This window comes from Orycteropus afer, unplaced genomic scaffold (genome assembly GCF_000298275.1).
Source record: "Orycteropus afer afer isolate SDZICR_OR568_19922 unplaced genomic scaffold, OryAfe1.0 scaffold00085, whole genome shotgun sequence".
NCBI classification, from domain to species: domain Eukaryota; kingdom Metazoa; phylum Chordata; class Mammalia; order Tubulidentata; family Orycteropodidae; genus Orycteropus; species Orycteropus afer.
Genome location: NW_006921672.1, coordinates 7968122 through 7995740, shown reverse-complemented (window position 1 = coordinate 7995740; position 27619 = coordinate 7968122). Strand labels below are relative to the sequence as shown.

At 37.3% G+C, this 27619-nt stretch overlaps 1 protein-coding gene across 1 annotated transcript in view; it reads right to left on the bottom strand.

Moving 5' to 3' along the window:
* The window catches only part of CDK12 (cyclin dependent kinase 12), a 46901-nt gene extending 21230 nt beyond the window's left edge, over nucleotides 1-25671 (bottom strand). Inside the window, exons 1-6 of the mRNA XM_007942027.2 lie at nucleotides 24623-25671; nucleotides 18966-19853; nucleotides 11502-11678; nucleotides 10219-10358; nucleotides 5696-5866; nucleotides 2470-2659 (exon numbers count right to left, since the gene is read on the bottom strand). Of these exons, the coding sequence (XP_007940218.1) occupies nucleotides 2470-2659; nucleotides 5696-5866; nucleotides 10219-10358; nucleotides 11502-11678; nucleotides 18966-19853; nucleotides 24623-25671 (2615 nt within the window). The remainder of the gene's footprint in view (nucleotides 1-2469; nucleotides 2660-5695; nucleotides 5867-10218; nucleotides 10359-11501; nucleotides 11679-18965; nucleotides 19854-24622) is intronic.
* Nucleotides 25672-27619: the final 1948 nt, after the last annotated feature.

Here is a 27619-nt window from a genome sequence, read left to right as displayed (position 1 = left end):
TCCTCAATGCTGTTTGTAAGTCCTTTTACTTGTTTTGGTAAATAAGCTCTCCTGCTTGGCTATCATTACAAACCTCTGGCATTCTCTTTAATGCCCTAAGCTAGCCTCTGCCCTCCCAAGGGTAAGGTTTTGTTCTTCTTCACTGAAAAAAGTAATAAGATAGAAACTCTCACCTTTTACCTATAAACTTAATTGAATCTATAATCTTTTCTTCCTCTTTCCCTTTAATTATAGAAAGCATGTGAATCCCTGTTCTTATTCAAGAATAATCCCTCTACATGTTGTCTTGATTGTAACTCCTCTAGAAACTTGTTCCTTTAAATTATTTTGAGTCTCTCCTGAACCTTCAACTTCTCTCTCTTGATTTTCTTTCCCTTTAACATTTAAATATGCCAAGTCTTTGCCACCCTTAAAATTAAAATGAAATAAAAGGACACATGTATTTCTAACTCCTGTTAACCACATTACCCATTCACTTATCCCACATTAATGTCATCACAGACCCTTTAATTTTCAGATTCTCTTCTTAGATCTTATACTCTGCCTGTATCATCTTTTTAAAACTTGCCTATGTTGTATTCATATTTTCCTTATTTTCTTCCTATCTCTCTAACCATTCCTTTGCGTTTCAACTTCTGACATTTTTTCAACATTTGAAAACTCCCAAATCTGTACTACTAGCTTGGATCTCCCACGTGACCATATATCTGCCTTAGATATGTAACAGACATATCCAAAAGAGACTCACTCTTCATCCCACTTAACCTGCTATTTCTTCTGTATTTTCTATATTTATTACTGTGACAACTATTTAGCTAGTTTCTCAAGTCAGAAATACAGGTATTAAGAGTACTTATTGCCATTCATTACCCAATAACCCACCAAAACTTATTGATGTACCAGGTCCATCCTGTCCATCACCATGAGTAATTTCATATGAAGTTCTTAATAGGTCTCCCTGTCTGCAATCTACATACCACACAGTCACCATTTAGTGACACAAAACTGTCTCTATCCTAGATTTAAAACAATTGGGTCTCATTTCTATTTGTGTAAGGACACAATTTAAATTAATGCACTATTTGTATACTTAAAAACCAACCAACCAACCAACCAATGAGACCAACACCCTTTAATAGCTCCCAATCACCTATAAAGTTTAAACTCTTTAGTGGGATATATAAAATCCTCAAATTAGCTCCTTGCATTTATCTGGCTTTATCTCTTGCCATGATGTGTGGCACCCTTCTTGCTCTAATACTGACCTGCTTCAAAAAAACCTATAGCCACTGAGTCGATTCTGACTCATAATGATCCTCTAGGACAGAGCAGTACTGCCCTATAGGGTTTCCAAGGCTGTAAATCATTATAGAAGCAGACTGCCTCAATCTTTCTCCCATGGAATGGCTGGTGGGTTCGAACTGCTGATCTTTTGGTTAGCAGCCCAATGCTTTAACCACAAGCCCATCGAGCTCCTCCAATCTGCTTAATAAATAAAAATAAATAAATGGGCTTAGTAAATGTTCAAGGAATTGAGCTAATTATTTAATTCACCTCCTAAACTCTGAGCTCCCAGGGTGACTAGCCACCTCACAGGGAACTTTCTGTACTAAAACCTGGAGAGTCCTGGATAAACCTGGAAGGCTGCCTTAAGGACAACCGTGTCATAAAGACAGGAAGTATGTTGTAATCATTCTATATTCTTATATAAATAATGTCTGTAAATAGAATTGAACAGAAATGTTTAAAACAATGAGTGAATCAGATAAAGATGAACATAAACAGTCCAATTACCTAAAGTACTGGCCTGCTCTTTATCCCTTAATAGTTAGGGCTATTACCAAAGAAATACTAGAACACATAATCCTTCAGGTATCACCAATGCAGTGGAGCAAATAACCAGAGAGGAAGAAAGCAGATGATAAAAGCTATAACGTTCACATCTGTTCATCGTCAAATTCCTGCCTATCTATATAATTAAAACCTAGGAATAAATGCTGGACTGAAAGGTCAATGGGCAACTACACCTGTGTTTACTCTGAAAGGTGGTAAGTGAGAAAGGCTCAAGAGTAGTTAAAGGAGCAGGTATTTTCTCCTCCACTAAACAAAGGGGAATGTCATAAAATACTCAGTATGTGTTTGAGTTTGCTTAGAGTCACAACAATATTATTTACTAACTATGGCAAAAGCTTTCTGAACACTGTTGCAGGATGACTGATTCCCAGAATACTTGAAATTAAAAAAACTTTATAATCCTACCTCTGTTAATTCCTTACCAGAACTGAGTCTGGAGGCTCTGCTGATCAGAGAACACTTATCATAAATTGTTCCTCAAGTACAAACATCATAATTGTAAATGCAAAAAAATTTGTACTACTGGGTCTATCTAAAATCTCAATTAACTAGCTGAAATTGAAGAGGTTAGAGGGAAGGAATAAAGTTCTTAACTTATTTCATTAACTATGTTACCTGTTGTTCAGCAAAATGTTAGAACACTTAATATCTCGATGCAGGAAATTCTTTTTGTGACAGTAATCCAATCCTTCCATTAGCTGTTTCATGAAAGACTTGATATGATCCTCAGAAAAATGCACCAAACCGGATTCTAGCAGTCCCATTAAGTCATGGTCCATGTACTCAAATACAAGGTAGAAGGCACCTATATAAGATGAAAAAAAATATTAGAAACAAGAAGAAAAAGATGCTAAAATGACAATGCATCAAATTTTAATACTATTTTGGAGTTGGCTGTAAGACATAAGAATCTCTCAAACAATCCTTGAATTTTAATAACTTGTCCCTTCTAGTAATAAATAACGTAACTAGGATTTGAATTAATCTTCTGTCTACTAGTCTAGTGAGTTCTAGATTACTTATGTCTTGAAGGGACAACTGCTCTGATTAGACTGTATTGATTTCTATGATCTAAACAAGGGGTTGGCAAATTACGAACTTACAGCCAAATCTGGCCTCACTGCCTGTTATTATAAACAAAGTTTGTTTTTTTTTTTATTAGGATTTGGGTGAAGATTTACAGAGTAAATTCACTTTTCATACAGCAGTTCACATATACTTTGTCTCATGTCATTGACCAAAATTTACAATGCAGCAGCTCCCCTCCCACTTCTTCCCCATAGTTACCTCCTCCCAGTGTCCATCCCTTCATACTCTTCTGCACCCTGAGCTATCTCCCTGTGCATAAGCAGCCCTTCCTTCTCCCATGATTGTTCTCTGTTAGTATAAACAAAGTTTTGTTTGTAGCACAGACATGCCCATTTGTTATGTATTGTCTATGACTACTTTTGTGAGGTCTTTACATTAGCTAATAGGACAGGGGCAGCATGGTATATTTGGTATAGACTATCAGTGAAATTCATAATATTTAAGAGCTGAAAAAAAGATGAATCATCTAATTCAACCCTTAAATTCAGAAGTAAATAAAAGGTGTGGGAAGTATTCCAAGAAAAAAAATTGTGAAAGATGTGAAATGCGTATGATGTTTTGACTTTTGGTAGAGTACGAGACAGAGACAAATTTCCTAATGTAAGAATACTAGACCTAGTTAGACAATGAACTATCCACTCCAAAATTCTGTATTACAGTAAAATAAAGTCAGGAATTAATAATCTAGGAGTGAGTTATAGTATAATAATCTATAACTCTCTGAAATAGTATGTACTATTTTAAACAAACTTTTTTTTTTGAAAAGCATGAATTCATAGGTTTCACAAAATGTTCCAAGAGACCTCATACAAATTTAGATTAAAAAAAAAAAGTCAACAAAGGACACAAAAAGAACTTGAAAATAGAAAGTCAATAAAACTCACAAACATATGGGGGACAAAAACTCAGAAATAATGTAAGCAATGCAATCCAAAATAATAGCATCATACTTCATCAATCAAGATGACATTTTAAAAAAAATGATACTCTAATGTTAGAGAGGGTACAATGAGATGGGCACTCACTGGTAGCACATGAATTGTTACTACTATCTTTCTCAGAAGCAATCTAACATTAAATATGAAATTCTATTTCTAAGAAGCTATACCCATGAAATAAATAAAAATGCCAAGATTTATGCACAAAATGACAAGATTTAGGTACGAAACGCTCAGCATAATGTTATAATATTAGATTATTATTAATATATTAATAATAATTAGTAGTAATATATTATCAATATATAATATTAGATATTATGATATTAGAAGAAAATTGGAAATTAAATGCTTAACAGGGGAATGGTAAAGTAACCCTGGGTTCATCTATCTTTATGTGAAATTATTAAAACATGTTAATAATATTGGAAATTGTTTATGACACATGAAATTATTGAAAACTAAATATACTTTGACTTCAGCTATGTTAAAATAATACATTTAAATACTGAAAGTAAATATGTCAAAATGTTAAATACTATAATGGTTTTTTATGGCTGATGCTATATTGAGATGGGGGAGAGAAATGATTATTTACTTTTTCCTTACTTTTCTTCCGCATTTTCAATTTTTCCAAAATGGGAATGCATTATTATTTAATTGTTCATTTATTATCTTACGACCTAAAAATACTTAAATAGTACATAATAAATTATTTAAACAGTACAAAATACCATGGCTTAAAAGCAAGCCCCTTTCTAGAAGCAACCAATTGTTATCTTGGGAATTCTTCTAGATGTTATATATACATTGTATTATTTTTATAATCAGAAAGAAAAGTTGAGATATACCCAGAAATAGATCCAATATTTTTAATTCTTTTCAGACAAAATTTGTGTAAGCACAATTTCTTTTGTTTGCTTTAAAACTACGTTTCTCAAAATCAAGGATGCTGTTCCCCTAGTGCCAATATCCTTGAGGCTCTATAAATAAGTCTCCAGTGTCACTTTATCCCTTACCTCCCTAATATGTACCATAATCATATTTTCTCTTAATATTCAAAACTATACTTCTAGATGCTATCACTTTACTTGACTCTAAAAGTTCTATCTTCAGTCGCCCAGCTCTAAATTCTATTCAGATTTGCTTTATAAAAGGTAGGCTGGATGATATTTTGTGTAGACTATTCCAAACATAAGCATGGAAACAAAAATTTTACCTTCCAAATATTAATTTCCAGTACTGTTATTAAAATATAATTTACTAAAAAAACCCCAAAACTTTGAAAAACAGGAAAAGTTGGTTGGAACATGGTCTTATGTAGTTTATCTGGTCTTATTAGGTGTTACAGCAGATCATACCTAATGCATACTTTCACAATTAACAATGATTTCTAGAAGTATAAAGAGTACAGTGATGAAGACTTATCACTTTATAAAATAAGTACTGTTTAACACAAGAGCAATCTACCAACATCTTAATTCTGGGAGGATTACAGAAAGAAGCTATACTTTGGCACTACTTATTAAAAAAATTCACCCCCCCAAAAGAACCAAACACTGTCGTCGAGTCGGATCCAACTCATAGTGACCCCTCCTTGGGTTTCTGAGGCTATCACTATGGAAGTACATTGCCCAATCTTCCTTCCGAGGAGTGGCTGGTGGGTTTGAACTGCCAGCCTTCTAGTTAGTAGTCAAATGCTTTAGGCACTACGCCACCAGAGCTCCCCCAAAAATCCCAACAGACAAAAAAAATTAAGAAAGGAAAATAAGACTATACCAAACTACCCTGTAGAAACAGTTTTCTTCTAGTACCTTTGTCCTTCTTGAAATCCAGTGCATCTTGCTTATCTGTGACAATTTCCTTCATGTTAACAACACTTCGGTGGATCAACTGACGAAGAATTTTGATTTCACGAATGGCTGTAATTGGGAAGCCCTCTTTCTCATTGTCTAGCCTCACCTTCTTCAAGGCCACTAGCTCCCCTGCCAAAACAAATTCAAATTATTATCATTATCAATTAGCATTATTTAGTCACCATCATGAACCAGCTAATACATGCTTCTACTTTGAAAGACAGGTAGTATCTCATATAATGCTTATGTTGCAGATACTTTTACAACTTAATGAAAAAACCTCTAGGTTCATCTTGTTTTTTTATGAGTTAGAGCAAATTTTTCTTTTGTTGTTGAGAATATACACAGAACATACACCAATTCAATAGTGTCTACATATACTATTTAGTGACACTGATTTCACTGTTTGAGCTGTGCAACCATTCTCACCCTCCCTTTCTGAACTGTTCCTCCTATATTAACATAAACTCATTGTCCCCTAAGGTTCCATTATAATCTTCCAAGCTACTATTGTCAATTTGATCCCACATATAGTTCTTAATACAATGCTCAAAACAAACTTTTTTTCAGTAGTTCAGCTAAACTATTTGGTTTTAACAAGAATTCAGGGGATTTTTTTGCCTTAAGGTTTAAAGATGACCTCAGGGCAATAGTTTCAAGGGTTCATCCAATCTTCATGGCTCTAGGGAGTTCATAAGAATTTGCGCATCTTCCCTGTCTTAATCAGGATTATTCCATATAATCTTCGATCAAAATGTTCAGTAATGGTAGCTAGGCACTGTCTAGTTCTTTTGATTTCATGGCAAAGGAGAGAGTTGCTCATGGAGGCAATCAGCCACATGTTCCATATCTTCCTCCTATTTCTGACTTGTCTTCTGTTGTTCCAGGTAGAATATAGACCAGTTGCTGTGCCCGTTGCTGGATGGCGGCTTCCAAGTTTTTAAGATCCCACGCAGTATCTTCAGGTCTGGAATTGAAGTCACTTCTGTGGCTTCCAGGCAAAAAGACAGGCATATGAGCTGAACAGGTAGATATACTCCTTGGAGAAATCAATCATGGGACAGAGAATAGAAGGGCTATGCATGCACAGGGAGACAGCTCAGGGGGAAGAAGTGCATGGGAGGGAAGGACACAGGAAAGAGATAACTATGGGGAGGAAGTGAGAAGAGAACTGTTGCACTGTGAAAACTGCAGTCAATGTCATTAGACAAAGAGTATGTGAACTACTATACACAAAATTTGCTCTGTAAACCTTCCTCAAATCAGAATAAAAATTAAAAAGAAAAGATCCTAGGCACTAAACAAAGAACTAAGAAGTGGAAGAGAAGGACTAAACATGCTATTAGGCCAATTAACTGGGATGTCTCATGAAACCATGACCCCAAACCTCCGTACCAAGAAACCAAATCCCATGAGGTTTTTGATTGTACGTAAGCAACCTTAGCAACTATTTTTTTTGTTGCTGTTGTAAATATATCTACCATACAACTTTTGCCAATTCAACTTTTTAGAAGTGTAACACTTATTGACAGCAATTACACTAAGACGTAGAATTAATCTTTAACAATACTTAGCTAAACAAAACAAAAACCCCAAATCCACTCCCGCTGAGTCAATTCTGCCTCACAGTGACCCTATAAGGACAGGGCAGAACCGCCCCAGAAGTTTTGCAAGGCTGTAAATCTTTATGGAAGCAGACTGCCTCATCTTTCTCCTGCAGAGTAGCTAGTGGGCTCAAACTGCCGACCTTTTTGGTTAGCCGCCAAATGCTTTAACCATTACACCACTAGAGGCCTAAAAAATTCAGAATATTAAAATATAACAATAATTCAGCTTCATTTTATGTTCAAGGACATCCCCCTTATCAAACAAGTAACAACACAGAAATTTTATTTTTTTTACCATCTCTTGAATTCCCAACAAAGTTGTAAAATGTTTAGAGTGGCCAAGAAGAAAGAGGAGGGTTTTAAAACAGTAATAATTACACCATTCTTTGGACAACTTTAGACTATTTGCCATATTTTTATTTTTTGCTCTACATTCTACTCATTTCCCAGTCTTCTGTAACTCTTATCTTCCTTTGTTCTTTTCTTTTTTTTCCCCATGCATTTTTTTTAAAACTCGTATTGTGGTTAAAACACACACGAGACATCCACCAACATAACAACTTCCATATTTATAGCTCAGGGACATTGATGACATTTTTCATGTTCTGCTACCATTATTGCTATTCTTTTCCAAAATATTCCACCACCATTAGCATAAACTCAATGCCTCCCCAAACAAAAGCTCCCATCCTCAGTAACGACTAATAATCTTTGATATATACATATATTTTTAAATCTATCCAGGAATCTTCTCTCCCCTCTCCTTTCACCCCTGGTAACCAAAAGTTTCCCTTCCATTTATAAACCTTTCCTTGGCTTTTTATAATAGTGGACCAATATTTGTCCTTCTGTGACTGACTTATTTTACTCAGAATAATGCCCTCCAAGTTCATCCACATTATGAGGTATTTTGTGGATTCTACTTTATTCTTTAGTGTTGCATAGTATTCCACTGTGTGTATGTACCAGAGTTTGGTTATCCATTCCTCTGCTGATGGGACACTTATGTTTGTTTCCACCTATTTGTTATCGTAACTAACGCTACGACGAACATGGGTGTGCATATATCTATTCATGTTGTGGCTCTCACTTCTTCAGAATATATCCCTAGTAATGGGATTGCCATACTATTTCCACAGTGACTGTATCATTTTACAGTCCCACCAGCAGTGTATTAAAGTCCCAATCTCTCTATATCCTTGTCAGCATTTATTATTTTCTGTCTTGTTGAACTTTGCTATTAGGGCTGGGGTGAGATGATATCTCATTTTGATTAAGCATCTTTCTATAGGACAGTGATCATGAGTATTTCTTCATGTGTTTGTTGGCTGCCTGAATATCTTTGGTGAAGTGTCTGTTCATGTCTTTTGCCCATCTTTTAATTGGATTATGTCTTTTTAATGTTGAGGTGTTAGAGTTTTCTATAAATTTTACAGGTAAGTCCTTTGTCAGATATGTCATTGTTGAGTATTTTTTCCCAATCTGTAGTTTCTATTTTATTCTTTTGGAGAAGTCTTTTGAATCACAAAAGAATTTAATTTTCAGAAGGTCCAATCATCTAGTTTGTCTTCTGCTGTTTGTGCATTTTCCGTTATTTTTGATAGTCTATTTATGCAATAAATTAGGGTCCCTAAGTTTGCCCCTATTTTTTCTTTGACGAACTATATAGTTCTGGGTTTCATCTTAAAATCTTTGATCCATGTGCAGTTATTTTTGTGTACAGTGTGAGTTATAAATCTTATTTAATTTTTCTGCAAATGGATATCCAGTTTTGCTAGCACCATTTGTTAAAGACACTATCTCATCCCCATTGAATGGATTTTGGGCCTTTGTCAAAAGATTAGTTGACGACAGGTGAATGGCTAGTCACCGTATTTTTACACAAATAACACACACATTATATTTTCTTTTGCAAGCTGTGCAACGCTCTTGCTTGTTAGTTTCCTATGCTTGACATACATGTTATGTAAGAAGGTGTGTTATTTGTGGAAAAAAATATGGTAGTAACTTTTGGACACTAAATTAGAACTCAAAATTTACTTTTCTAAATCCACCTAAGACATTACATGCTGCTACTGAGTTAATTCTGACTCAAAGTGACCCTAAAGGACAGAGTAGAACTGCCCCATAGGGTTTCCAAGGCTGTAATCTATAAACCTAGACTGCCACATCTTTCTCCTGCAGAGCTGCTGGTAGGTTTGAAATGCTACCCTTTTGGTTAGCAGCAGAGCACTTAACCATTGTATCACCAATGTTCCTTATTTAAAACGTTGTTGTTGTTGTTATGTGCCGTCGAGTCAGCCCCAACTCAGAGCGACCCCTCCTTGGTTTCCGAGGCAGTATCACTACAGAAGTAGGATTGTCTAATCTTCCTTCTGAGGAGTGGCTGATGGGTTTGAACCACCAGCCTTCTGGTTAGCAGTCAAGTGCCTTAGGCACTATGCTACCAGAGCGCCCACTTAAAACATTAGTACTGTTAAATTATTAACCTCTTGACATCTAGAATTTTGGGGCAATATTTTGTTATTATTGGCTGCTGTGGAGTCAGCCCGACTGATAGCAACCCTATGCACAATGGAACAAATTGCTGCCTGATCCTGTACCATCTTCATGATTGATGATGAATCAGACTGTTGTGACCCGTTGAGTTTTCATGGGTTGATTTTCAGAAGAAGATTGCCAGAATTTCCTAGTACATCTTAGTCTGTAAACTCTACTAAAATCTGTTCATTATCATAGCAATATACCAGCCCCCAATGACAGGTAAGTGGTGGGTGTGTATGAGGTGCACGGGCCAGGAATTGAACCCAGGTCTCATGCACAGAAGGCAAGAAGTTTACCACTGAATCACCACTGTCCCAGGGCAATATTCACCTGTGTCTTTGTCCTTGGCTTTATACACTTGGCCATAGGTTCCCTCTCCAATAATCCCAATAATGTCAAACTTGTCCACACAGCGTTTCCCCCAATCACTTTCTGTTTGTCGTCTTTCCCCATAACGAGGGCAACAGATTCTGAAAAAGACAAAACAAAACAAAACAAGTGACTTTAAAAAATTAAATCTACTAAAAAAAAGAAAACAATTTTTTATTATGATTTCATCCTGTATTTTCTGATTTTTTTTTTTTAGTAATAAAGGCAGGAGTCAAATGTTATGAAATAGTTTAAATAAATAGTCTCTCACAATGACTAAGACATACATTATTACCTACAGGAAGACCTAGGAGCTAATATACCCACTCCTCACTTATCAACATGGTTAGGATCCAAACACAAGGACATTATGAGAAAATAGAGGATGACCACATCATTACACAACTGCCAAAGCATTGAGAATCATAGTCCACCCAAGCTGACACATAATCTTAACCATCACAGCCAGCATTACTCGTCTTGCACCTCAATGTTTGTCATTGTCAAACATAAGTCCTTAACACGCAAAATGGTTGGCTAGATTTTTCACTGTTGTGGCAAATATGAAATGTTGGATAACAAAATAATTGCTAAGTGACGGGTAGGTGTAATAGATTTGCAACTAACTTTCTGACCTCTCTTGAGTATCAGCTTCCTCAACTGTAGAACAGAAAAACAATCCTACATCATAGGGTTACCATTAAAAGAAAAGTAACCTAAATCACAGTTACCATTAAAAAAAAAAAAAAAAAAAAAAAAAGCGACAGCCAGACATGTTCAATAAATGGTAATTACTTTTATCATTAAGAGAGGAATGTTTATAATCAGAGCAACAAACCTAGATTGTACTACCTTAATGGTACTGGCAATTTTAATGGTTTAAGAAAAAAATTATTAAAAAATCTCACATCTGTTAATTTTTCATTAATGTGTGCATGCTTGACACACCCTGAATAAAAGGTCTTTTTTCTTCTTTAATACATTCTTAGCATTATGAACTCAAAAGACATACTGAGATCAGTGTCTGCTATACTTTTGGATTTGGGAAGTTATTGCTCTTCTAAAATCATCTGTGGGTGCAGATAAACAGTTGTTTCCTAGAAAGACTTTTATCCATTAAAACAAAACATTGGACCAAATTTCTATGATCTTACTGGTGGGGGCTGTGGAAGAAAAGTGTGAAGTTTAGGTCCAAAAGTAAGGAAGAAAGTTGTGATTAGGGAAAGGCAGCTCCAGAAACTCACTTTGGTCTCTTTTTATATGGTTGCTGAGGTGGTGTGATTGCCTTTGGTTCTGGAGAGTCTGGGGGAGATGGATCCCCACCAGGGAGCTCTGGAGGGAGAGGGAGGTCCATGAGTGAGTGACGTGTCCTCTGTTCCTTCTCTTTCTTTACAGGTTTTGAAGGAAGAATTTCTTTTGGACTAAACAATGGAGAGAAGAGAAGAATATGATCACATTTATTTAAAGGAGAGACAAATAAAACAGTTCAAAGATTATAATGCCTGGCTATTAAAGGATTACAAATATTTTACTTTTAAGAAAAAAAAAATCTGTAATAAAACAAAGAAAGTAAGACTTTATCACAGGTAAAGCGAACTAGACTTTGCAAAAAGAAATCTATAGAATATTAAAGAAATAATGAAAAAAACTGAGATATTATTTGTAAATTCTTTATCAAATGCTTTTTTAACGTCCTTTCCTAAGACACTATTTGGATATTCACTGAGATGAAATAAAATGCAGGAAGTAATCATCCACAAGTCACAAAGTACACTGTAACTCATAAAAGTTCATCAAACCTATTTTCTATTTTAACCCCCAAAGATTTAAATAATGAATAACAACTCAATAATTTAACACTATATTACCAAAGACATGGAGAGAACTAGGAAAAAGGAAATGGTAGAGTGTTTTACAAGAAATAATAATTAAGCTGGAAATTGAAAATATATGACTTAGTCTACTGATTTGGAAGCGGAAAATTATCTCTGACCAGCAAAAATGGATAAATAACCCTCAAATGAAAAATTTAGGGGAAAGAGTCCCAAAACAACTACTTCAGAATCATTAAGGCAGCTGGTAGGAAGCCTTGCACTACAATCAGCAAATCATAATAGTGGGGGGGTGGGGGGGACAGCACGATAACTCTCCTGAAACAGATAGGAAAAGTCAGTTTTTGGATCCAATTTTTTAACCATCTAAATTTACTTATGAGTAAACAAATACTCATAATTCAGTGTCATGTGCATCCTCAGAAAAGATTCTAGTGCAGCATACTAATGCATACTGACAAAAATCATGCTAGATAGTTAAGTCTTTTCTATTTCTTCTTAGTATCAGATGGTTGGAACAGATCTGAGAATCTTAAGCACAGAAGGATCCTCCACTTTTCTGTATGTATGTGTATGTGTATATATATATTTATTTGTTGTTGTTGTTATTGCCGTCGAGTCGTTCCCGACTCATAGCGACCCCTCCTTGGGTTTCTGAGGCAGTATCACTATGGAAGTAGATTGCCCAACCTTCCTTCCAAGGAGTGGCTGGTGGGTTTGAACCACCAGCCTTCTGGTTAGCAGTCAAGTGCCTTAGGCACTATGCTACCAGAGGTCCTATATACATACACACACACACACTCTTTGGATGAATACTTTCACAGAACCATAAAGTATAGATTTAATCACTAGCAATGCTTCTTTTAAAAGTATGTTGCTGCCCTTTGTATACGAAATTCTAACTCCAGAAAAGAATGTCATTTTTTCAAAATACAAGAATACAATCTCAAGAACTGCTGTTGTTGTTATGTGCCATTGAGTCAAATCTGACTCACAGCGACCCCTCCTTGGGTTTCCAAGGCTGTATCACTATGGAAGTAGACTGCCCAACCTTCCTTCCGAGGAATGGCTGGTGTGTTTGAACCGCCAGCCTTCTGGTTAGCAGTCAAGTGCCTTAGGCACTACGCTACCAGAGCTCCTCAAGAACTGCTACTTCCTATCAATTTTCATCATTTTAACCCATTTTTCTTTATTTTAATCTCTTTTAAAATCAGACAGAATAAAAGAATCTACGTTAGCTTGTATCTACCACACATCAACCCAGAACTGGAATGCAAAATGAACATATGAAACTTTCTACTGAGTTAATGGCAGAGATTAACGCACAACATTATTATAATTTGTACCAAGATTTTTCTATCCGGGGAACATAGTCCATAACCAGAAACTCTTGAGTCAAGATGCAACAGAAATGAAACAAAAAAATTCAATTTTTAAGACCTTCAGGGAAGAAAAATTCGTAACTTCCCAACCAATGTCAGAATAAAGGAGCTCTGGTAGCACAGTGCCTAAGGCATCTGACTACTAACCAGAAGGTTGGTGGTTCAAACCCATCAGCCACTCCACAGAAACAAGACTGGGCAACCTACTTCCGTAAAGATTTACTGCCTCAGAAACCCAATGGGGGTTGCTATGAGTCAGCACTGACTTGATGGCAATGGGTTTTGTTTTATTTTGGAGTATCCGAACATTCTTTATAAATCTCAATTTCTCATGACTCAGAAATAAATTCTTTCTTAGTTCTGTTTCACTAGAAAAACAACAGAAATATATGAATTATATCTTGCCATCATTTCAAGGAATGCTGGTGGTGCAGTGGTTAAAACATTTGGCTGCTAACCAAAAGGTCAGTGGTTTGAACCCACCAGACACACCACAGGAGAAAGAGGAGGTAGTCTACTTCCATAAAGATTTAAAGCCTTAGAAACCCTATGGGGCAGTTTCACTCTGTCCTATAGGGTTGCTATGAGTCAGAATTGACTTGATAGCAGTGGGTTTGGTTTTTTCGGTTTATCATCATTTCAAGTGAGTTCAAATATTTTTACATTTAGGTTTTGTTTTCCTCCAAGGTTTACTTTAAGGGTTCAAATTAATGTTTGTTACTAAGAACATGTATATTGCATTTGGAAAATTACTTTTTTTTTTTGTATGTTCATTTTAATAAAGAATGGGTGTTTAATAGGAAATGTACCACCAGTTCAGAGCACACATTTTGAACAGAGGTCAAGTCTTATTTAAACTCACTATACCAAAAACCTCGAAAGAATGATGGTCTATAAATTGCAATGTCTAACAACATTATAGTCTCTGGTGGCGTAGTGCCTAAGGCACTTGACTGCTAACCAGAAAGCTGGTGGTTCAAATGACCCAGCCACTCCCCGGAAGGAAGATGAGGCAATCTACTTCCGTGGTGACCCTGCCTTGGAAACCCAAGGAGGAGTCACTATGAGTCAAGTCCGACTTGACGACACCTAACACCACCACCACCAAGAACATTATGGCCTTTATCCTTTAGTGTAAAACATTCAATAAAATACAGCTCTATAAAGTGCTAAGTGCTAAGGAATTAACTGCTCAACTACTAGCCAAAGGATGGTGACTAGAACCCATCCCAAGGTGCCTCAGAAGACAGATCTGCTTCTGAAAGGGTACAGTGTTGAAAACCCCATAGAACAGCTGTTCTCTGCACACACGAGGCTGTCATGAGTTGGAATTCATTTGACAGTAACCAACAACATAAAATGCTGAGAACATGTGGTAGATACAAAGAGGGTCTAACACACAGTAGCAGAAACTCTAATGTCAAAGCCCTTACTTGAAGATTCAGTACCAGAAGTGCTATCAGTATCTTGTTAATATCAGTACTTCCTTGTTCCCCACTTATGTCTAGGGACAAGTTCACATGTGGTAAGTGGATTGCATTGTGTACAGTAACTAAAAAAATACAAAAAGTACCAAGCTCTAGGACTGCCCAAATTTTAAAATCTATGTCTACCTGCAACTCAGGATAATGGGATTTATCTATAGATACAATATAAACACCTCTAAGTAGTCTTTGTTGTTAATAAAGAATACAGAATTTACATTTGAACCATTTAAAAAGAACTTTAATTTCTCAACAGATAATTTTTAAGTTTCAACAGCATAAACTACTGTAAATATAGCCATTTGTCTCCATTTCCTTAAAGCAGGTTGTTTAAAAAATTGTTTCTCTTCTATTTACAAACTTAGATTAAAATTTTGAGGTTCAGTACATAAAATACCAAATATTCTACAAGGAAAATCCTAAATCAAATTGGAATGCTCATACAGATCCTTACTTTCTTTTCTACACAAAGCTTAATACTTCTGGAGATACAGTTCTCTTTAAAATAATGTAGAGCACATAGGAGAACTCCAAATGAACCAGGCCTTCCAAAAAATAACGCAGAAGAAAACAAGATTAAAAATCTATGCAGTTAACTGAAATTCCTAAGAAAATTATACAGATGATCTTCCTAAAAGTAAAGAGATTCCCATGAATGGCTATGTTCATGAACAATGTACTCTATCAGCCTTTGGTTCTTAACACTAAGAATTACAGAGCAAGAATCAGAAAGGTTCTTGCAATGTTGTTATTGTCAGATGCAGCTGAGTTGATTTTCGGTTAGCAGCCAAGTACTTAACTGTTGTGCCACGAGCTAATCACTCTTCCATTTGATATTTGGATTAATACACTCTTTACCAAAATACATGTTTGAAAGGAAACTTTCATTCTTTTCCCAAAACGACTCTAAAAGAAGACAAATTCTCTAATATAATCTTTATATAATCCATGCATCAACTGATTTTCTTAACTACATGCACAGTGTAAAACACAAGCTCTGACACTGGCTTCTCCAGCAGTTTTACCTACTTATTTGAATAACCAATATTTACTGACTGTATTCTATGTTCTATGTTTAAGGTATGGTGGGTAATAAAAATATGTGTAAGTTACATTCTCAATATTTAAGCTGCTGTAGACTTAGGTAAGAAGATTAAAATAGAGAGAAACATTAAGCAAGCTCCTTATACAACTTTCAGATTTCTTTCTGGATAGTTTTCCTACATAAATTTTTCATGTGAAAGACAGGAGCAGAAGGTACATGGATAGAGCATCCAAATAATTAAAATAAAATAAATTCTAGAATTTGAAATGAAAAAATAAAACTAATCAAAGTCTTTATTTCCATTTTTCTACCTTTAGTATTTTCCTAACATTGTATATGGAAAAACAATAATTAATACAACTGATACTAAATAGTCATAATTTAAAATAATTACATTGGACTAGCAGATTATAGTTTACTTTCACAATCAGAATACGTATGTAGCAAAAATTGTTATTCACTTCATTCTCTTATATATATTGTTAAAAACAATCACATATCCCTAAACATTGAATGGCCCTACTTTACTCTTCATTCTCAAGCTGAAAAGGTAAAAATCTCCATGTGCCTTTTATCAAAACTATGCCATCTCTGGAAATCTGCATTCTACACCGACACATGAAAAATTCAACAGTCAGTTGTAGATTTGGTTAGCCAAGTAAACAAGAATTGAAAGTTAAGATTCTTAGCCACACTGATACTGTTCTAGTAACTGTGTAAACTAGTATTTAAATGAGGTTCCTGTGGGTAAATAGTGGGCAAGATCGTTTTGAATAATGCTGAACTAATTCCTTTTCCAACAAAAGCTATAAAAACATGTAGTTTTTACCTATGACAAATATACTGTGTACTTCAAACAAGTTTTTCTACATAAATTTCAGTCTGTTCTTCTCCTCTGTAGTTCTCAGGATGTGGCAGAAAAAAGTATGTGGAATTTTTCTTCAAAATCATTACCACTATGAATAGAAATCGGAGCTCTGGTAGCATAGTGGCTAAGACACTTGACTGCTAACCAGAAGGCTGGCGGTTCAAACCCACCAGCCACTCCTCGGAAGGAAGATGGGGCAATCTACTGCTGTGGTGATACTGCCTCGGAAACCCAAGGAGGGGTCGCTATGAGTCGGGCATAACACATAACAGCACATAACAATAATGAATAGAAATGAAATCATTCCTCTGAACAGTGTCCCGCTCTCTTTCACTTAATACTCACACCTTCCTAAAAGGCACAGAGAATGGTGTAGAAGAATACAGACCTAAAGGGCTACAATGTATCTGTATCCATAATTACTAATGTCATCTAGAAAGTAATGCAAGCTTGGGAAAATGGTCTAGGATTCAAGGTCAGTGGTGCTTATTCTTCCGCTTACAATTAAAGTTTGCTGCAATAAATGCAACTCATATCCTAGAGAAGAGAGAGCAGGATCTCAGTGGAAGGAATAGAGTAACACAAAGACTGTTGGGGTGTGTCAATGCTAATGTATGTTTGTTTGACAGTACTTGCCTGGCTAGCCCTGCCAATATATTAAATAAATACATTTCCTTTGCCTTCTTTAAAATCAGATTCATGCCTCATAATTATTTTTAATACTCAGAGGATTTATTAAAATTAGAGCCTTTCCCATCATCCCATTGTGAATTATATTCTAATTAGCAGAGATTCTACGTATTGTTCTTTGCTTCATGTATAATTAATTATTATTATTATTTTTTTTTTTTTAAAGCAGCCCTATTCACAATAAACATTGCTGGGACCCTGGATCACAAGTGAAAAAATATTCCAACTACAGAAGGCATTCTGGGGACTACTTGTTATATTTGTAGGAGCCCTGGTGGTGCAATAGTTAAGTGTTCAGCTTTTAAGGTTGGTGGTTTGAACCCACACAGTGTCTCTGTGGGAGGAAGACCTGGTGTTTTGCTCTCATAAAGATTATAGCCTAGAAAACTCTATGAGGCAGTTCTACTCTATCACATGGGGTCATTAGGAGTTAAAAATTGACTTGATGACAAATAACAACAGGAATATTTAATTAAATATTGTTATTATTGGTACTTCGATATAGATATGATTTTCTTATACAATAAAATCAACTTTGAATTTTTTTTAGGGTGATGACACTAATGCAATTACAAAAAAAAAAAAAATTCCTACTCTTAGGAGAGAGAGATGTTGAAGTATGTAGAAAGTTGTGCTATCTGCAATTAAACCAAAAGTGGCAAAAAGCTAACAATTGGTGAATATGTTGTTATGTGCCGTTGAGTCAGACCTGACTCATAGCGACCCCTCCTTGGGTTTCTGAGGCAGTATTACTATGGAAGTAGATTGCCCCATCTTCCTTCCGTGGAGTGGCTGGTGGGTTTGAACCGCCAGCCTTCTGGTTAGCAGTCAAGTGCCTTAGGCACTATGCTACCAGAGCTCCCAATAAATATGGCTGTTAACTGTGTTATTCTTTCAATTTTTCTCAAAGTATTGAAAATTTCAAAATAAAAATTTAAGTGGAAAAATCTTACTGATTTTTGATATATGAAGCTAAACCAACCTTACCAAACAGAAAAACCAGTCATTGCCATCGAGTCAATTCCAACTCATAGCAACCCCTGCTGGGTTTCTGAGGTGGTAAATCTTTACAGAAGCAGATAGCCCAGTCTTCCTTCTACGGGATGGACCACTAGCTTTCTGGTTAGCAGTCAGATGCCTTAGGCACTGTGCTACCAGATCTCCTTAAACTAACCTTAGCAATAAATAAAATTTTAAGGAAATGGAGTTACTAGGCCTCAAATTATGATTCTTTCCACTCAAGTAATAATGTCACAAATATGGACTTTTGTACTGAAAGCCAAACAGCAAAGGAATGTCCTATTCACAAAACCCATGCATTAGAGTAGTTTTGACAAAGTCTGAGCATAGAAAATACATTATATATGAATCATGACATTTTTTTTTTAATGCCAATTAGGAACTTACCTATCCATGTCATCATCTCCAGGTAATAAAGGTGGGAGGGGCAAAGGAGGCAATGTTGAAGTTTTCAGGTGTGGAATAGCAGCTGTCACTGATACTTGAGTCTTCACAGAAACCTGTACAGAGGGCTGAGAATTTGTCTGAGAGGACAGAGTAGATGTCCTTGGGTGAGTAGCAGGGAGCAAAGTCGAAGTAGTAGAAGCAAGAACCTGACTAAATGCTGGTTGGGGAGGAGGCAGAGGTGGCTGTTGTGGAATAGCTGGGAGTGGAGGCAAAGGTGGCAAAGGGGGTGTCTGAGGTGGAGGGGTAGTAGTTGGTAAAGGAGGTGGAGGAGAAGCAATTTTGGGGAGAGGTGGAAGGGTTTCTTTTTCTGATGTCTCTGTCTCCTTTGGAGTAACAATTTCCTCTTTCGATGCTATGGGTTTAGAGTCTTTTGTTCCCTGTGATTTCAAATCTTTAAGAGGAACAGGATGTTTCTCAGAGTTCTCATCCAACTTTACTTTCCCTGTATCTAAAGAATTTTTGACCTCTGTGTTTAGATGTGTTACATTCACCAGTTCATTATCTGGAGCAGATTTTTCCAATTTTACAACTCTGGGTAACTTTTTAGACTCCAAGCCTGAATCTTTAGCCTCCACTGAACTGTTCTCTTTTCTAGGCAAAAATACAGGTGAACCCTTGGATTCCTTTCCATCCACTTTTGCTGCTGCAGCAGCTGCTGCTCTTTCTTTCTTTTTCCTACTGAGTTCAGCTCCCAGGCTGGAGTTCAATGGAAGCCTAACAGGTGAGATACTGGAATGGCGACTACGTGACCCGGATCTCTTCTTTTTACTGTGAGAAGATGAATGTCTTGAATATGCAGGACTTCTACTTCTGGACTTCATGGATTTCCTATTGAAAAAAGAAAAAGGCAGTTTAAATGATTTCTGTAGTCTTACAAGAATGTATGGAGAAGAATAGTAAAATAAACTATGGAGAACCATAGTAGATGTTGTCAGAAACAAGCAAAGTCTGAGAAACTGCCACCGTCAAGAAGAACCTAGGGACCCAAGGATGACTAACCGTAATGTGGTATCCTGGATAGGCAGGAGCCCTGGGGGTTAAATGCTTATCTGCTAATTGAAAGGGTGGCGGTTCAAACCCACCAGCTGCTCCATGGGAGAAAAATGTGACAATCTTCTACTATAAAAATTACCACCTTGAAAACTCGATGATGCAGTTCTATGCTGACCTATAGGATCATCATGAGTCAGATTCATGGTACACAACAACAATCCTGGATAGGATTTGGGAACAGGAAAAGAATATTAGGTAAAAACTAAGGAAATATGAATAAAAAAATAAACATTTAGTTAATAAAAATGTATCAAAATTAGTCTGTTAATTGCAACAAATGTACCATACTAATTAAATATAATAGGGAAAACTGGGTGTGGGATATACAGGAACTCTGTATTATCTTTATAATTTTTCCATAAATTTAAAGTTGGTCTAAAAAACAAAGTTTATTTAAAAAAATGATTAGTTTAGAAGGAACTAAATCCTGCATGACAACATATTTGAATCACTTATCACTAAAAATTTTATTCAAATGAAGGAAGCTATATCAATATTTTTTCCACTTTGGAAAAGAAATAGCCATATTCACAATGATTTCTTTCATAATTTTGGTTTTACTATTCAATAAAGTAAAATATGACAGTGTTGTTGTTACGTGCTGTCGAGTCAGACATGACTCACAGTGACCCCTCCTTGGGTTTCCGAGGCAGTATCACTATAGAAGTAGATTGTCCAATCTTCCTTCTGAGGGTTTGAATTGCCAGCCTTCTGGTTAGCCGTCAAGTGCCTTAGGCACTACACTACCAGAGCTCCTATATGACAAAGTAGTCATACTTTATACCAAAGATAGGAAATTAATCAGGAAGTCTAAAGTAACTAGTATGCTTCACCAAAACCTAAATTTTTGAACTAGAGAAATACTGGTAGGTCCTAGGAAAATCTTTTGTTCCTTGCACCATCAGTTTGTAACAAAGTTGAGCCTAAACTGGTATTTTTAATATAAAATAATTCTAATCAACTTTTTAAGAACTCATAAAGGAAGGTATTACTATACTTTCAATTTATTTTCTTCATAAGGAAGAAATGGGCAATAAAATCTGAGAACCTATGAGGTTGTTGTTTTTGTTAGGTGCTGTCAAGTTGTTTCCAACTCAGATCATATAAATATAAACCCAACTTTCCTTAACTCTTTGAGCTTTTCACTAAAGCCCTGCACAGGCCCTGTGAGGGCAAAAAAAAATTAACACTAAAAATGTTACTGGACAAAACATAATTTGCCTAGTAATCTAGAACAAATTGTTCCCAATCCAGATCATCAGTATTTCCCTTTCTCTTTGACACAGGTAAAACTGATCTGAATGAAAATGTTTCCAAGCAAACAGCATATGTGTATAGGATAAACAACTCACATGATGAAGGCAGCCATGGTTTTCTGTTATCTATACTGCTTTTGGAAGTTAGCCCCCAAAATTTAGCTGCTGAATTACGAAGTCATTATTGGAATCAACAGTATTCAAATTAAAAAACAAAACATGTATTTGAGCATGAAGGTAGGAAATATGGAAAGTGGATTTACCAAATACAGATAATCCCTAAAAAATTACTATTTCTCTTGTAAAACTGAAATTAAACAAAAGGTTTTCTCTGCTTGAATTTTAGCTGGAGAAAAAACAAATAAGATATCTATCAAGGGAAAACTTCTAGAACCCCAAACATTAGAAATTCTAGACATTATGCATTATAGACCATTGCTTTTTTAGTCTTTTCAGCATGAGCAATCTTCCTAGAAACTCTGCTACAAACCCCTCAACTTATGAACAGCAGCCTACTGGATATTTGGATGCCAATATAATTATGGCATTTTCAGTGATACAAATGCTCTATTTTAATTCCAGATCCATTCCTTGAGGGGAAAAAAAGGGGGGACAACAACAAATAGGTAAACGCAGGAAACAATGCATAATTTGTCATCAAAACCAAATACACTTCCTCCCTTCAATTGTTAGTTTCCACCATGTGCAATGAAATTGCTATTAATCACTATTATTGGAATACAAAGACATTTCATTTCTGCTAAAGCATTTTCAGTCTTTTAAAAGGATGTTGCTTGCTTCGTTTTGATTGTGTTACCCCCCCACCCCCAGAAAATACCATAGGAGGGATCTGTATCTTTTTCTATTCTGACAAGTTTAACCCCGAATTTTCTATACATACTGTTAGGAATTCCAATGAATAAGGGAAAATATGCAATGCACATATATAGACCTATAATGCTCTCCTAAGTAAACTAAAACGTACCCACGACTCCAGGAACATTACATAGTGCTCATAATTGCATGCTATACTACTGTATTTTGTGTCCAGTTCTTTCTTGACTTACTTTTATTATTACTACACTGTTGTTGTTGTTATGTGCTGTCTCACAGCGACCCCTCCTTGGACTGCTGAGGCAGTATCACTACAGAAGTAGACTGCCCAACCTTCCTTCTGAGGAGTGGCTGGTGGGTTTGAACCGCCAACCTTCTGGTTAGCAGTCAAGTGCCTTAGGCACTATGCTACCAGAGCTCCCTATTACTACACTAGTTGCAACTAAATGAGGGAGAACTTAAGATGTGCTGTTTTCTCTTAAGAATCCAAGAGACTCACTGCAAAAGAGCACTTGTTATTGAAACTTGTTTTAACATTTTAGTCTCAATGTACTTCTGTATTCCCAAGCCCCACAACAGCAAAAATTCTTAGCCTTAATGAAACTACTCATTAAAGGAAACAAATATTCAGAAAATATTTCTTAAGTTTCCTTTAAAACCTAAGCAACTTTACAAATGGTGCACTTAAGATACTTATTTTATTGTATATAAATTTTACTCCTCTCCTCACCCCTTCAAAAGAAACTGACCTTTAGCAAATGGTATACATGCTAACGTGTTTAGACTTAAGTATACTGATCTCTACAACTTATTTTGAGAGAACTCAAAACAAAATAATGAATTTTTTCTTTTTTTAAGTTACACAGGGGGGAAAAAAAGACAAAGGGACTTCAGATATGACACTAGGAATTTTGTAGCTTAATGGATTGAAACCAGTTTATGAATAATTATGTCAGTGTAAATTACACTGACATACAAAAGTCATGAGTGGATTTTTCAATTTAGGCTAATTTCTCTAGTGTTCAACATTATTCTCATTCATGGACAGAACTGACTGACTGTACTATGTAAAGGCAGTATGCCATGCACTTTATATTAATGAATTCATTTAATCCTCACAACAAACCTAAGCGTAGGCAGTTATCATTTTAAACAAGAAGAAGAAACTCAGGCATGGAGAAATTAAATCATTTACCAAAAGTCACAAAGCAATATTAAGATTCTGCTAAGGTCTAACCCCAAAGCTCATGTTCTTCTTTTGTGGACAGAAGTGAGTCCACAAAGAAAGTCCACCACCTAGGAACCGAACAGTTTTCCATAGATAATTCACACAAACAATTAAATTTCAAACTGACATGTCTTTCACAAGACTAACATCACAAAGGCATAATTACCACTTTTTAAGAGAAAGATTTTGAAAATTGCCAATGGTCACAAGAAAAAAGGTGACGTAAAAAAACCAAACTGTGTGGAATATTACTCAGCCATAAGAAAAAACGAGAACCTTGAAAATGTTATGCCAGGCGAAATAAGTCAGTCAAAAAAGGACAAATATTGTATGATTCCACTTAAAAGAAATATCTAGAGTAGGCAAATGTACAGAGTGCAAAGATTACTATTGGTTACCAGGGGTGGGAGCAAAGGAGAAAAGGGGAGTCATTGCTTAGGAGGCACTGAGTTTCTGTTAATTGTGATGGAGTAGTTTGGAAACAGATAATGGTTGGTGATGGTTACATAATATGAGGAAGGTATAATAAATATTACTGAAATGTACATGCAAAAAATGTTGAAATAGCAAATGTCACACACACACACACACACACACACACAGTTAAAAAAAAAAATCATTCCTGGAGCCAACTTCTGCTAGGAAAAATTTCAAAAGGAAAAAGAACTAAATGGCTGAATTCCCACTAGAAAAATCGATTAAAAAAATGGGAGTCTTTAATAAAAAGTTATTAAAATAACATCAAATAGGAAATGAATAAACTTACAGGTTTATACAACAGCACATATGGAAGGCTGTCCTAGTCAAATAGTCTCCAGATAATACAAATAAGAATTTGTAATTGCTTAATTCCCCAATCAGGGTCAATAAAGTCTAAAGCACTAATACCCAGTAAAAAATTAAGATAAAGCAAAAGAAATAGCTGGACAAGCTTTGGGAATCATTAGCAATTCTATGTACTCGATAAAAAGAGGTCTATTTTTCTCACACAGGGCCTTGCAATCGAAGAGCCCACCACTGGAGAAGTACCTACCTTTAGCAGTTTTAGATATGTGAACTCTCTAATTATAGGTTTAAAGGGAGGCCAGATTCACCTATTTGCAAAACTAGCCAAAACAAAGCGTCCTAGGCAATGATGGCTAGCATACTTTAATAAAATGTTAGCATGACTAACTTCCAGTTCCTCTTACCCCACCTCTATTAGAAAAGGGAGACAAATAACTTACCTGGGAAGGGGACTCCGACTCAGAGATCGCTTGCTCATGAAAGGGCTGCTGGACCGCCTTCGACCATAGGGACTAGGTGACCTCCCACTGTAAGAGCCACTCCTTTCGTAGCTGGATGAGCGTCTCCGGCTATAGGGACTCACAGATCTCTGGTGTCTACTATAGGGACTGGGTGACCGGGTGCTGGACTGGTAGGCAGAAGGCTCCTTGTAAGGAGGGCTAATTGACTGCCTTCTTGAGGTACTTCCAGGACTCTTCTTGTAGGAATCATAATTGCTGGAGGTGTGAGATCTTGGGGGGCTAAGGTCATAATCTTGGCTATAAGAAGCTCCTGAGGGGCTATCATCTAGCTTGGGGCTGTCAGACCACTTCCTGTGGGGACTTCTGGATCTCCGTTTGGGGCTGTCCACTGTTTTGTAACTTTTGGGTGTTTCCCTTTTCCGATGACTTTTACTCCGATCTTTGTGTCCAGACTTCAACTCACGTTCTTTCCGGGTCTTCTCTTTATGGAGTTTGGATGATCTGGATTCCTTGTTGCTGCTGCTTTTGGACAGCTGTGTCTTCCCATAGTCATCATTCTCCTCATTTGTACGTTTTGAACTTCCCGAAATCCGGTCTTTCATCGATCCCGACTTGCTGGAGACTTCCTGGTTTTTCTCTTTTTCAGTCTGTTTAGTTTTTAGTAAATCCCGGGAACGTCTGTGCTGGTGGTGACGATGTTTGTGCAGGCGGTCACTCCGATCAGTTCCACGGCGTTCATCATTCTCTCTCCTTTCTAGTTTGAAGGCCATGTCATCGGAGAAGGTGTCTGAATCAGAACTGATGTCATCATACTCCACCAAAGGTTTGATAATTGTACCCAAAGGTGCTGCTTCGGGGGTCACCAACCCCATGTCTTTGGAGTGCTTGGACTTATGCCGTTTGTGCTTCGACACCAAGCGATGACGCTCTCTGCTGTTGGAGCTGCCACCTCCCGATGACGGCTGCAAAGTTCCAGAAGCTCCTCCACCCCCGTCCTTCTTGCCCCCATGTCTCTCTGAATTGGGCATTCCCTTTCTTCTGGCCTCAAGAAGGGGAAAAAGTTCCCCAGCACTCCAAAAAGTAAGCCCCACCCTCCCCCCCAGCCCCAAACCCACACCCACCAAAGTGCCCCTAGAAGGGGGTGGGGAGGGAAGGGGCGGTAGCCCAGGCTCCTCCTCCCTCCCGACTCCTCAGCACCCTCCTACATGAGGTGGGGGGTGAAGGAGCGAGGGGAGAAATGAGAGTTCCTTAGCAGTAGAGTTGCGAGACCAGGGGTAGCTGCTCAAGTCGGTTTCCCCTCCTCCCCACGCCGAGCCAATCTCGGGCCCCGGCGCCGGGGAGGTCGAGGAAGTAGTAAGCCGACGGCCCGGAGCTGTGGGGCCGACTCCGACTCCGGGGCCCTGTGAGGACTGCGCGGGCCCTTCCCCTACCCGGTAGCCCGGCTCGGAGCGGTTTCCTGTCGTTAGGATCCTGCGGCCTAGATGCCTCACGCCCCCTTTGTCCCTTACTCCTGTGAAAGCCCCCTTCCTTGCCTTCGCCTCACCTCAACACCCCACACACTCACTCGCTCCCTCAGACTCAGTCACACACTAGGTTAAACCGAAACAGGACTTGGAAAAGGGGGGAGGGGGCAACCCCAGAAAATACCGCGACAACCCCGTGGGCTCTCGCGATACTTTGTGTTTCCCTTTCACCTCTCGTCTATTACATCAAACAACGCGAGAGTAAGCCCCACGCAAGAAACGAGTTTCGACAGGATCCCGCGATAAGTTTTCTTTCACCCGCCCCTTCTCCATTTGGCGAAGCTTTATTGAAACGGAACTAGCAGAATTTTAATTTAATCGAAACGTTATCAATAACTCTTTGGACAAATAATCCCAGTCTCTGGCACTAACTAATTTTAACATTTTTTTTTTTTTTAAACGACTTAACTACCCGGATGGGAAGATTGTTAACAGAGCAAATGGTGAATGTGGGAACATGTCTACTTAAGTCTCGGTACTAACAATGCTTCCCACTCATATGGTGTATACTATATTTCATTTATTTTGTATACCATTATCTCTAAATTTCACAACTACCCAGGAAAACACGATATACTATTTTACACATACGTAAAGCGAGGTTCACAAGTTACATAACTTACTGAAGGTAGTAACAAATGAGATCAACAAGTGCCACAGCTGAGATTCAAAGTCGTGTCTGACACCAAAGCCCAAGGGCTTTCATCATGTTGCACTATGTCTCTCCACCCTCTGCTTCAAATCTAAACGTGAAAGCTCATCCTCTCTTGAGATTGTGCCACGACTCTTCTGGGGTCATTTAGCCTCTCATAAGATAATAATTAGGAATAGAAAAAACTATTTGTGAACAAGAAAAAAGAGTTACACTAGCCCCTCATTTTGTACTCTCCAATACGTTAGGAGCTCTGGTAGCATAGTGGCTAAGGCACTTGACTGCTAACCAGAAGGCTGGCGGTTCAAACCCACCAGCCACTCCTCGGAAGGAAGGTTGGGCAATCCTACTTCCGTAGTGATACTGCCTCGGAAACCCAAGGAGGGGTCCCTATGAGTCAGGGCTGACGGCACATAACAACAACAACAATACACACGTTAACTCATTCCATTTCCACGACATCTTAAGTAGGGTTTTATAAACGAGGAACCTAAGGCACAAAGAAGTGATTTGTCCTAGCTTCTTCATTCTTCAACAAATATTTGTGAGAATATAAGGCCCTCCTTTACAGATATGAGGCGCCCTAGTAACTGAAAAGGAGCTCTGGTAGCGTAGTGGCTAAGGCACTTGACTGCTCACCAGAAGGCTGGCGGTTCAAACCCACTAGCCACTCCTCGGAAGGAAGGTTGGGCAATCCTACTTCTGTAGTGATACTGCCTCGGAAACCCAAGGAGGGGTCGCTATGAGTCAGGGCTGACTTGACGGCACATAACAACAACAACAAAGTAACTGAAAAAAAGG